Here is a 13,487-nt window from a genome sequence, read left to right on the forward strand (position 1 = left end):
CCCCCCCCCCCCCCAAACAAACATTACCTATACAATTTACAACAATATATTTTTAGAATTTATTTCTAATCACCTTTTTCACTTTTCCCACTACTTTAATTCAACTGAAAAATTCATATACTTGACACACATATTTTGTAATTACTAGGTAATAAGATAATTAAAAATCGGGTAAGTGATGGGTGATGCTTTTCTGTACAGTAGGTTACAAGTGGGTTACTGTAATGGAAGGTGTTAAATTTGAATTCAATAATATAATATCATTGCATACAAATGACTCTATTTTAAATTTTCAATCCTTTGCTATAAAATTTGAACAGCTTAGCCCCCACGGTTCCTCTCAAATTGCGCTTATGCGTCTTGCTTGCTCAGAATCGTTTTTTCTTTTCAATGATTTATACAATTGAATTAAAATTTAACCATCGCAGTGATCTACTCATTGACTACGAAGTGCACTCAAAATCTAAAATAGGTACTGCATATCAACTTTCCTAGTTTTTTTGTTTATTTACTTTTAAGTGACTATATAGATATGTCCTACCACAAAATAAAATACAGGATAAAATGTTAAATTGTATTTTAGTTAATTTTTACTTGATCATGTTTTACTATAAATCGATTTTGATTTGATAAATCAGTAATTTTATATGTATATTGTATTTTATACTGTGGTAAATTAGTTTGAGTTAAATAAGATGCTAGCATGAGTATTTTTAAGCATTTGTGTAAAGTGATTGATTTGCATGTCAGAATAGAACACTGAATGGTCACATTGATGAAACTACTAAGTATGCACAAGATGAAAAACTAGTCAACACACATGTGGACAATTGTGTTAATAATAGTATTGATCAAGAGGTTTGTCATAATAAAAAATAAAACCATTGTTTAATGTACAAATGTAATAAATAATTTTTTAAAAAATGTTGACTTAGAATTCTGAGTATGGTACATGGAAAATGAATGAATTATCAAGTCGAGTTTCTGAATTAGAGGATTCGCTTTCAAAAACACAACGAGAACTTCACAAGTCCCAAGAAAATAGTAACAATTTACATCATGAACTAAGAGAAAATATTTCAATTAAAGAAGAACAAGTATACATAGCAATTATTTTCTATGTTGTAGTATTTAATTTTAACAATACATTTTAAATTTTATAGGAAGAACGGATGAGTTCCTTGGAAAAAAAATACATGAATTTACAACGCGAATCTACCTCTTTGCATGATTTAAATGATAAATTAGAGCAAGAACTTAGGCATAAGGAAGCTCAGTTGAAAGTATGTGTGATGTTTTTATTAATATAAATTTAATTTTTAATTTTGTTAATACATTTTTTCAGTTACAAGAAGAAAAGACACGTGCAACACATGAGAAGTTAGAATTATGTGAACAAAAATTGGCACAATTTGCAACACTGCCTGAGATAGAACAAGAATTAAAACAGCGAATGGAAGCCCTTACCCAGGTAAGGGCTCAGGTACGAGATTCGTTCAACAGATCAAACTTTTCTCAATTTTATTCTTTTTGTTTTTCTCACCCAACCTGTTGTCGAACTCGTATTATTTATTAGTTTAGACTTTAGTCATAGTATTTTACTTTTAATATATATTCAATTTTTATTAAGTCTTGGATTCCCTATTACTTCTTCTATTTAAGCTTTAAGCACGATTTCCTGCAATGTTTACAATTAAACATATTCTTTACTTAATGCATATTTTAAGATATAAACTAGAGTGCATATATACAGGGTGATCTACTATGTTTTATCATTTATTTACATATGGTAACAATAGAAAACACCCTTTGGATATATATTTATAAATAAGAAGGGTGATTTTTTAGATATACCTATTATGATAATATTTCAAAATATTTTAATAATTGTATGATTTTTATTTTTAAATTGTTTAAATGGAGATCCATATTTGTGTTCACAGCTTCTTCAGATTATAATACAGTAAAGCCTTCTTATAAAGGAAAAGAACAAAATTCCCGTGTAACCTATATCCCATATATTTTAGTCTTCCTATAATAGAAAGTCCTTTATAATGATAAAATCAATTGTTACTATGTGATAATCTGCTATAAGGAAATTTTACTGTATTCAAAAGTAGAATTATACTACCTGTATTTGTGTACTAATCTATACTTTGCTGCTCCAACAAATATCAAATGTTACACCATTAATTTTATAATATACAGATATCTAATCATATTGTTAATATTGGAAGCTACTTATTACTTTATAACCCCTGTGTTTGGTCTTTTCGTTTGCATTAAGCTCAATGTAATTGTGTATCGGTATATTATAAAATCAATGCTCATAGCTAATTCAAAATTAGATTCTAATTCATCCATAGTTTCAGAATAATATTTCACTATTTTTGTTTGAATAAAAGAACAAAATACTCGAATGCAATCTAAAATTTAATCACTAAAAAATATAAAAGCTTTTGATTCATTTTCTATAGTACAAAGTTATCTTTTTCAGCATAGAATAATCTTTTAATGTTCAAATCAAATTATCTGTAAACCATAAAATATATTTACTGTGTTCAAACAAACAAATGCTTTTTCTTCTATACTCTAATCGCCAAGAGAATTTGAATGCACACAAAACATGCTTTGTATACCCCTGCCACAACCACCCATATTATTTTGGTGAACAGAGTATATTATCGCAATATTTCTGTAATTGACAGATTTTTATTTTAAATAAATTTTAAATATACAAATAAGTAAAAAGGATTTGAAATCCTATATTTATATAATTTAGATACATTTTTAAGTTTAATAAATTCAAACTTTTATAAATAAGAATTATTTCAGTTTTCATTTAATTCTAAATCTTAAAAAAAATACCCACTTGCATTTGTTTTTAGATAATTTTGGATTGTAAAAAAATTAAATAATTTAATGTATGAATATTATTAATTTTTATTGTTATGCGCTATATGCATTACATAATACATATTAAAATAAATTAATAAAATTAATACCTAATTAATTTAGGCTCAAGAAAGGCACGGTACAGCTGAAGATCGTATTCAAAGGTTAGAATCACAGGTAGAAGAGAAAAACGCTGAAGTAATGAGAGTCAATCAAAGGCTAAAAATGAATGAAGAACATAATACAAGACTGTCAGCTACTGTTGACAAATTATTATCAGGTTATTACAAACATTAATTTTTGATTTTTGAAATTTTTAATTTATTATTTATTTATTACTGTATGTTTGTATAATTGTTCTAGAATCTAATGAACGTCTTCAAGTACATTTGAAGGAGCGCATGCATGCTTTAGAAGAGAAAAACATGCTGACGCAAGAGCTAGAAAAGTGTCGTAAACTAGTCGAAGAAATTCAAACAGAAAAGGTTTATTTGTTAAATATAATGTCATTACAACCATAAATGTTAAATATTTAAATTAATTTTAGACTGAATTATTAAAAGAACTTGGAAAGGCACGCATGGAAATTGATAATATTAAAAGGCAAATGCTCCAACAAGAGATCGCTTTTAATATTCAACAGACTGATGCATTAACAAGGTTAGTGTATAAGTAACTAAATTTTTTCAGTTAAATACATTAAATAAACAAATTTTTAGGAGTTTGTCTCCTGGTGGTCCTGATCAAGGGGGTTTTGTTCAAAGCTCTAGTCAACATTCAAACTTTGATACTCATTCATTATCACGTCGATCAATGAAATCTAGAATGTCTCCAATGGAATCAAACCATGCAAAGGTACTTAAGTACATGTAACTTTTATTGTATGTATTAATAGCCATTAACTGTTAAACTCTGAACCACAATTAAAAATGGTATGGTTGCTCCATGAATCTTGAAAAGTGTCTGCCGTAGAAATTAATCGCTATTGGCTGCTGGAAATTTTAGTACTAGAGCTTATATTACTTTATAGTAACTATAAATGCAGTTACCATTCAAATGTAAATTGTAGTTGCAATTTTAATGACATATAAGTGCCAGTGTTGCAATTTCTGGATGTTTAAAACTGATTATAGAGATTTCTTTAGGTAGGAACTTTTCAAGTATGAGAATCATGTGTTGAAGGGCAACTATACTATCTATAGCCGTGCTATGAACTAATCATATTAATATATTTAATACAGTGAAACCTCTAAGTACGGTACATTCTCAATTAGGTTAGGTTCAGTTTGTAGAATATGAATAGTTTGTTCCTAAAATAACTTCTGCTATTAAGCAGTGTCTGTAAAAAGAAGTTTCACTGTATTCACAATAGAATACTATAATTTATCCAACATAGATATTTTGATATGTACCTTTTTTATAGGAATGGGAAAAATTACAACAAGCCCACGTCTTAGCTAATGTACAGCAAGCATTTGATGCTTCTAGCGATGTTGATATGGATGGTGGGGATGATGATCTTGATGATGAGGCAGGCATGTATTGTGATACAGGTGAACCACTGTCTCCTTCGGCAGCAGATGCTCAGACATTAGCTCTGATGTTACAAGAACAATTAGATGCAATCAATACAGAGATAAGACTAATTCAAGCTGAAAAGCAAAATACAGAAGCTCGAGCTGAAGAGCTTGAATCTAGAGTTGGTAGCATGGAACATGTTAATCTATTATCCAGAAATCGTAATTATGATCGGCAGTCACCTCCAGCTAGTGGCCGGTCGACTCCTCAGAGAGAGTACTTACATAAATATCATTCTGTAAGTAAAATAATTTTACACAATATAAATGATACACAAATAATTAAAATAAATTAAATTTGGTTGGTTTTACTATTAAATTTTAGTAATAATCTTTGTTAAATATTAGAGATCATATTCAGTTATTTAAGAATTTTCATTCCATTTAATGAGTATTCTGTGGCAAAATTATTAATTTGTATACATTTAGATAATAGTGCTAAAAATAGTTTTACTAAATTATAAAACTGGTATAATAAGTATAAGATTTAGTATTTATTGTGCTATGATATTTTTCAAATCATCATAGAAAAATTCGGGTGGTCTACCCTTCTATTGCTGATATGTTGTAAGGTAACATGACTAACTCTGCATTCTTATTGGTCTACTGTTACTTTTTATTTATCGCATGCTACGACCATTTAGTAATGCCCTCTAAGACTGGTGATGGCAAGTGCCAATGCAGATCCTACTTTTAGTTTTTAATTATTTAAATTTAGTCATCTAATATTTATGATTTATACTATACTTGGTGTATAAAAGACTTAGCCTGTGTAATGTGTATATTGTAAAAATAACGACAAACTTATATTAATTTTTAGCTTCAACTTAATGAAGAAGATGACTTGGGTATTTCATCAGCCCAAGATAATAATGGAGCAGCAAGTCCATTAACAGCGCGTTCAATGAGATTAGAGCGAGTTGCCCAAGCCTTAGCTCACAGTCAAGAAGAACTGCGCAGGTTAGTTTTGTTACATTTTTTAAATAGTTGAAAAATAAAAAAATAATGAATAATATAGTTAACATATAATTTTTTTCATTTGCTATAGGCGTGCTGGCATCAATACTGTTCCATCAACATTAAACATGATAAACTATAACTCTTCATCATTAAGGTATGTATTGCAGTAATTTAAATTCACTTATTTACTGATTAGACATTTTAAATATGGTTAAAAACTATGTAGAACATGCATATCATTTCATATGTATCATAATATATTGTACATATATTTTCAGTCCATATTTTATTATTATATATAAGAGTTAGTTTTTTTTAATGTACAGGCACGCAAGCCAAATAAAAACACAGTATTTATATTTTGAAAATAAATCTTACTATCACAATATTATTAATGTTACTATTTTTTTAATGAGCTACAATCAATTTATGTGATGTTCATATTGAATAGATAAATCATTTCCTTGTATATATATCAAAATCATTAAATGTAAGCTGTAAATGCCCTCCTTAGTGCTTTTTAGTTATTTGTAGTAGCCGTTGGTTTGGGTTTGTAATATAGGGGTGCCAGTGGGTTTTCTACGCCTCCATCACCGTTGTCCTCTCGTCACAGCAGTCAAGATTCTTTGCATCATGGTCCGACATTGATGGGTCAAACTGGAACGAGTCTGTCAAGTATATCAAGTGCTTTCAGTGTCTCTCAAATGCAATCATACCATCACACATTGCCGTCATCGGCGTCTGCAGCGGCACAAAAGAAAAAAGGAATAAAATCATCCCTTGGGCGATTCTTTAGTAAAAAAGAAAAGGTATTGTACCTACTTAATGTAATCCAATTTACATTTATATGTATATATTTCCTAAATTGATTTTTTTTACAGCAGGGAAAGGGCAAAGAGGGAATGAGTGGTATGTTGAGTCACATGTCATCTTCTGATATGTCACTGGCTAGTTCCTATGCTGGAGATGATACTTCCAGTTTATGTAGTGCAAGCTTAGGTCAGAAAGGTGATTTTGACAGAAGAAAAAAGAAAAAGTAAGTATTGTTAATTTTATGTTCCATTTAATGGTTGTCACTTGTCTATTTTATCTGTTTTGTAGGCATGAATTACTTGAAGAAGCAATGAAGGCTGGAACTCCATTTGCCTTATGGAATGGGCCAACTATTGTGGCTTGGTTAGAATTATGGGTTGGAATGCCAGCCTGGTACGTGGCAGCTTGCAGAGCTAATGTTAAGTCTGGAGCCATAATGAGTGCTTTATCTGATACTGAAATACAAAGAGAGATTGGAATAAGTAATCCATTGCATCGTCTGAAGCTTAGATTAGCCATTCAGGAGATGGTATCTTTGACAAGTCCATCAGCTCCGGCAAAATCTCTTCGTTCAACTTTAGCTTTTGGTGATATGAATCATGAATGGGTTGGAAACTATTGGTTACCATCATTAGGACTGCCACAATATCGATCTACATTCATGGAATGTCTTGTAGACGCTAGAATGCTTGATCATCTGACAAAACGTGATTTTAGATCACAGTTAAAGATGCTGGATGGTTTCCATCGGTAGGTTTATTTAATTGTTATTTATTGTTAGTAACGCTCGCTAGGGTAAAGAACATAAGTTGAAAATAAAATATAATATAAAGTATATTTTCATCAGTATAATATATATTTTTAATTTATTGTATACTGTTATTTAGAACAAGCTTACAATTTGGTATAACATGCTTAAAACGGGTGAACTTTGATCGAAGTCAACTAGAAGAAAGACGCCGTATTGCTGAACACGAAACTGTAGACATTTTAGTATGGTCTAATGAAAGAGTAATTAAATGGATTACCAGTATTGGTTTGAAGGTTTGTATATTGATTGAAACTGAAAAATAACTATCACAACTATCAACTATGTGTGAAACTGACAATTTAAAATTTAGGAATATGTTAACAATTTAATTGAATCTGGTGTACATGGTGCTATCATCGCGCTTGACAAAAATTTTGATTCTAACACTCTTGCTATGGCACTTCAAATACCTCCACAAAACGCACAAGTATGTTGACAATTTTTTAATGGATGAATAAAAAAAAAGATCAAATATTTTTTTTCAAATATTGTTAATAGGCTCGCCAAGTGTTAGATACAGAGTTCAATAAACTATTGACCATATCAACAGAACGAAGATTAGACACTAGTTGTAGTGATCTTGGAGCCTCCTGATATTACCCATCCGCTTCTCAAGATTAAAATGAGAGGCGCCGGTGGTATTGACTGTTTTAACTGTGCCGCATCAGCACTCCTTCAAGTTGTCTTAGCGGCATGGATAGTTATTGCATTTTTAAAAAGCAACGTTTTGTTTTTTTATTTTATTTTATCCTTTTCATATTCTAAGTGGCATTTTTAAGTTCAAAAATAATTTTTGAAACAATTGTTTTTTTTTCTGATTGTTGTTAATTAAAAAAAATTGTTAATAACTTCATGGGAATAATTACCATTTAACTTATTCATTAATTCATTGACTTAAATTCGTTCAAACAATTTTTTTTTTTTAATACGTTTTTGATAACGTTTGTTGTATGTATAAATTTATTTAAAAATTTAAAAAAAAAATGTATCAAAGTTAGTTTTCTGTAATAGTTCCCCTAGATGAGAAGGATACAATAATGACCGAATGTGCACAATTTCCGTGGGATTAAGTACCAAAGTATTGTTTTAATGTATCATGTGTATACTATTAGCATTAAGAAATATTTACATAACCATGATGTACTAATTAGTGGAACAAATATGTATAAAAATTGTTCTGACAAAACCTCATACATATAACCGCGATGCACAACGTAAATGTATTTATCTCTTCTTTCGCTGTTTTTGTTCAGTTTGTTTTAAAACTGAAATACCTAAGGTAAACTGTATAAGTTTACAATTTAAATGTTTTTCTTTTTAAACATATTATTTTCCTTCTTTTTTTTTTTGTTAGTGGCCAGTGTTGTTCATGTATTTTAAATTATCATCCTATCCTGTTGTAGTAAGTAATGTTTTAAATATATATTATTGTATATATATTTATTATATAAATTATATTATATATATGTACCTACTATTTATATAAAATATACATATAATATATATATATTATAATGGTATACATAATTATTATTATTATTATTATTATTATTATTATTATTATTATACACTGTATGAACTGTTTATAATAAAAAAAAATAAGTTTTATCGGTACATAATAATTTATTCCTATAGATTCACCAGTTTGTTATTGTATATTGAAACTGACATTTAGGCCATGTTGTCTGAACTAAATAAAAGTTATTGAATTTTTAACCTAGTGTTGTTTATAATGTTAATTGAGTTTAAATTGATTACACAAAGTTGACAAATTATTTGCCAACCTTACTATCAGTTGAATAATTTTATTTTTAAATGATATCCATTAGATTTCTTAAATGCTATTAATGATCATTTGAATAATATGGTGTGCGCGCAGCTCATTAAATAAACTGAACTAATAGTTATTGTCTGAACATTTGTGTTATGTTATGAAAATATAAATTTCTTTTTTAAATACATCCTCATTTCATAAAAGTAACATAACATGCATTATGTTTCATAACTTGGTTTTATATAAATAATGAGTGTATCATAATTGTGTTGTGTTCTATAAACATGCACTAGTGACAATCGCTGTGACTCTGGTTAATGAGTGGACATTAAATACTATACGTTCGGCAATCGAAACCAAAACATATATTTCAATTACAACTTGGGTACTAGTATCTTAGGAATGGTAAAACTTTTTTAACAGAGGGCGAAATAGTAAAAACAAAAATGTTCAACATGCGAAAAATGCATTCATACGCAGTAGCAGGCTGTAGTTTACCCACAATTAAGTTATATTATATTTTCTTAAATTTCACTTTCTCTTGAAAGTCACACCATGTATTACGTGTTGCCTTCTTAGATCATGTACCATGAATATAGCTAATCTAGGCTAATTCTTGATGCCGTAAATAATGAATTTATGAACAAACCTATAAGTCAGGCTGTTTGTACTTAATTCAGTTTGGTTATTCTGATTGAGTTATCAGTTGCCCACACAAGTGCAGTAATAACCAAGGTTTTTAGTCATTTTGACATCAAATCACAGGTATAAACGGGCATGACATGATCTAAGGTTGTTTCCCTCTTACTAGCTTATAATATAGCAAATTTATTTTCAGCAAAACCAATTTTGTGTAGTTCACTTACTACATTGAATTGACCTATTATCAGACTCAAAGATAACAATTTTTATATTTTTATTTTTATTAAGAAACGACCATAAAATATTACAAATCTTTTATTCGTGACTCTCAAAAAAAAAAATATCATAAAAAACCAACAAACACATAAAATAACTCACTCAACAGCATTAAAGCTAACAACAAAATTTGTTTTGTTGAATTTTATGTGTATATAAGACTGAGAAAATACAATATCATGAGGGTTTCGAGACCTCTTATATAATTAAAGACTTGGTTGTAGAAACAATTTTTTATTAAGAGTACAAATTGCAAACAAATAATTAATATATATTTTTTTTCTTTAAAAAACTATAATATATATGAGACATTTATATAAATTGGAAAAATTGATAAAGAATATTTAAAAAAAAAAATATTACATGAAACATTTTTATTTTTATATATTATAAGTATTAGGGTGAATCACACATATACTTAACTCTTTAATTTAAAAACAGTGTGTATATACTTTATTGTGGTGTTTACGAAAATATAATTTAATTCAAAAAGACACATAAAAAGGTACTTATTGTAATGGGAAAATAAATGCAATTATGTAGAAGAAACAAAAATAAAATAAATATTTTATAATTTCTAAACACAAATTCTATAATATAACTCTTTCTACATTGGTAAGAAAAAAAATTATTCAAAAAATTTGTTTGTTTAATTTTTGCATACGGGCAATATATGAAAATCTATTAAAAGATGACAACAGTTAAGATAATATAATAGAACAATAATTTTTTTCTTTCTTTTTTCCTTACTAAATTAAATAAGAGTAATAATTTGTGATGTAATGGTTACGTTAAATTTCAGTTTGAAGATATTTAAAAAAAATGTGTTCATACAAATATAGAATTGTCAACAGTTTAAATGGATGCACGAATTATCTATAAAACATATTAAAACAAAATTTATTTGGATACAGTTTGTTTTGTACCTATAGTAAGAATATTATCGAGGAACTTGCAAGTGATAGTCAATGACTGGTGTATTAACTTTTAATTTAATAATAATTGAATAGCTGTATTTATCGATTTTTTCCCCATTCATTTTGGGTAGTCAAAATCTGTTCTATAATATCAATACTAGTTTGATGGACATTTATTTATAAACATTTATCAAAGAATTGGCCTCAATAACTTATTCATCTCCTCATCCACCAATCATCTGTTCCTGGCAATTTATCACCTTGATTACCCTGTCCTTTTAAATTTCCAATCACCCCCATCACTGCTTTGTTTACTGCAGCTGCTACCATATCTGAATTTAAATTCTTATCATTTGAATAACCATTATTGACCGATTGATGCCCACTTCCTCGACTATACATCCGGTCATAGTATTCCTGATCATAGTCCCAAATGTTATCTTGGGACCAGGCTTGTGGCTGATTGGGCGATCGTTCTCTTCTCCTATCCTTAACTCTGTCTCTACTATCGTAATCATTCCATTTGGGAGCCATTTCTTTTTTTGGTATAGCTTCTGTACACACCACACTACAATCACCAACTTTATGATCTTTTCCAATAACTTTTTGAGCTGATAAAGGGTCAGTAAATGTCACAAATGCAAAACCTCTATGTGGTCTAGGTAAAAATAAATCTGATATTTCTCCAAATTTGATAAAATAATTTTTTAATGCGTCTTCATCCACGTCTTCAGACACTTGACCTATAAATACTTTACGCGGAACTTTATTTACATGTTTGTCCTTACTATTTGGTATACGTACATCACACCATCGACCTTCAATGTTATGTCGTTCTAGCATAACACGGACTTGAGATTTCTTATGCTTAAACCTGACAAATCCGTACCCTTTTGATTTACCATTAAGATCAGTCTTAATTTGAGTATATTCTACTTGACCAAATTTGGTGAAATATTTTTTCAAATCCTCTTCAGTTACCTTCCACGGTAAACCCAGCACAACCAAATCCATATCAGAAACACTGTTATCATCTTCTGCCTTATTACAATCATCAATTTCACTGTGCTTACGTTTTTCTGTGGGTGTATTTCTAAAATTACACATATACATACGATCTAACCAGCCATCTTCGGGAGGGTACAACTTTCCTTCATTGAGACGTACTATACGCAACCTATTGTTAACACGATACTTCAAACCAATTACTCCAGGATATTGTGCTTCTAAAGTAGATAATAGAAGACTGTTGTCGCCTTCCGTAGGCATGTCAATGGGATCACTGTTTTCACTTGCTGATACTTGCACATACATGTCTAAGTAAAAAAACAAAATAGATAATCTTTTTTAGTGTTTTTTTAAAATTTCAAAATTACTTTTTCAAAGAAAAATAGTTATATCTAAAAATATTTTTTTAATAAGGCATTTTTCAAAAAAAAAAAATACAGGTACCTATGTGATAAATTAATTTTTGATAACCGAACTAACTTTAATATTTGGGAAGGGAAGTAAATCGATAACTATATAACTGTAATATATTATAATATATATATCCACCTAATCAAAAAAAAAAATCGAGCTATTTAATAGGCTCGTGTTTGGCGTTATTAAAGTTTTTAAATCAATAATTATTTTGAATCACTTACCAAAATATGTGCAAATATATTAGTATCGAATATATTATGATTCTTATGGATCTAAAGTGTAAAAAACGATACACTCAACTGATCGAACGGCGTATCCAAAACTATAATCTCCGATCAATTATTTATGAAATTATTGAAAACCAAATTACCAATTAAAGAATTATTCAAATGTTGAAGATCGGTTACAGTTCAATTTATTTAGTAATTTTCAGTGAGCCTTTAACAAGATTGGAAAAACAAGAATAATGTTGTTATGACTCAAAAACCAAAAAACCCACAGCCTTATGCAGTTATGCGGAGTGCGGACGATGTTTCTCGTCAGGCGCTATCACAAAAGCCGGCAGCCATATGCAATACGGTGGTGGCAACCAAAAATGATAACGGTGGACGCGTTTGCCGTAAACCCATATACCCAACATGACCAAACGGTAAATAAAAATGGTGACACACCAAAAAGATACCAGAAAAGTAACCACACGACATAAAGCCACGCGATAACGACAAAAGGTCATTCGAAAGAACACGATCATCATAATCCGACAAAATACCATCGCACCACACTACCAAACGTGTATTACGATAATGTTACCTTTTTTATATCGACAAAAAGTCACTTAAACAAACTATTATAAACTATTATCGAAATGAATTATGTTTTTGGCTCTGGATTTGAAACAGTAATCCACTAGACTCCAGTTATTATAGGTACTACTAGACAGTAGACAAGCAATGAGTATATGGAAAGCGTCACAACGCAGAGGGTGCTTTTTGATTACTCAATGCGGGGTAGCAAGGTAAGTTTTGAAGATATATAGATTATTTTTTTCTTCTTAAAGATAGCCTACTGCGAGATGACTATGCTATAATTGTTATAGACAGTTCTTATCCAGTAGTAGGTATAAGGTCTATGTAGTAATCAGATATTTAACTCTGGCATAGCATTTTAAAATGTTATGGACACCTGAAACAAGTGGAATAGTTAAGAATTTGATTTAGAAGAGTGGGATTATAGATTTTTAGTAAAAATCTGTCATTTACTACCTTCAAATAACTCTAATTAAACCTAAAATTAAACTCTAATATCAATCTCTACATTGGACAAAATTTTAAGTGGTTAAGAGCCATTATCTGTTTTGTTATTCTCACACGCTTAGATCTGGCCGCGTGACATAGAGG

The 13,487-nt window shown here is 29.3% G+C and overlaps 2 protein-coding genes across 5 annotated transcripts in view; one reads left to right on the forward strand and one right to left on the reverse strand.

Annotated features, from left to right (window-relative positions):
* LOC111037385 (liprin-alpha-1) overlaps positions 1–8,416 on the forward strand; it is a 23,667-nt gene extending 15,251 nt beyond the window's left edge. For 2 of the 4 annotated variants that reach the window (XM_022319924.1, XM_022319922.1), the window contains 17 exons: positions 751–858; positions 936–1,097; positions 1,164–1,283; positions 1,346–1,483; positions 3,019–3,175; positions 3,259–3,380; positions 3,443–3,555; positions 3,615–3,750; positions 4,319–4,711; positions 5,293–5,432; positions 5,521–5,586; positions 5,995–6,241; positions 6,314–6,468; positions 6,534–6,995; positions 7,133–7,289; positions 7,367–7,483; positions 7,555–8,416. In XM_022319924.1, the coding sequence (XP_022175616.1) occupies positions 751–858; positions 936–1,097; positions 1,164–1,283; positions 1,346–1,483; positions 3,019–3,175; positions 3,259–3,380; positions 3,443–3,555; positions 3,615–3,750; positions 4,319–4,711; positions 5,293–5,432; positions 5,521–5,586; positions 5,995–6,241; positions 6,314–6,468; positions 6,534–6,995; positions 7,133–7,289; positions 7,367–7,483; positions 7,555–7,650 (2,889 nt within the window). In that variant the 3' untranslated portion in view covers positions 7,651–8,416. The remainder of the gene's footprint in view (positions 1–750; positions 859–935; positions 1,098–1,163; positions 1,284–1,345; positions 1,484–3,018; positions 3,176–3,258; positions 3,381–3,442; positions 3,556–3,614; positions 3,751–4,318; positions 4,712–5,292; positions 5,433–5,520; positions 5,587–5,994; positions 6,242–6,313; positions 6,469–6,533; positions 6,996–7,132; positions 7,290–7,366; positions 7,484–7,554) is intronic. The other 2 variants (XM_022319925.1, XM_022319926.1) reach the window with 2 other exon arrangements.
* Positions 8,417–10,105: 1,689 nt separating this feature from the next.
* LOC111037386 (TAR DNA-binding protein 43-like) lies at positions 10,106–12,607 on the reverse strand. The gene is made up of 2 exons (XM_022319927.1): positions 12,312–12,607; positions 10,106–11,981 (listed from the first exon to the last, which is right to left on the reverse strand). Exon 2 carries the CDS (start codon positions 11,977–11,979, stop codon positions 10,882–10,884), a length of 1,098 nt encoding a protein of 365 aa, XP_022175619.1. The 5' UTR covers positions 11,980–11,981; positions 12,312–12,607; the 3' UTR covers positions 10,106–10,881.
* Between the last annotated feature and the right edge of the window lie 880 nt (positions 12,608–13,487).

This window comes from Myzus persicae, unplaced genomic scaffold (assembly GCF_001856785.1).
Source record: "Myzus persicae strain clone G006 unplaced genomic scaffold, MPER_G0061.0, whole genome shotgun sequence".
In the NCBI taxonomy this organism is placed as follows: Eukaryota; Metazoa; Arthropoda; class Insecta; order Hemiptera; family Aphididae; genus Myzus; species Myzus persicae.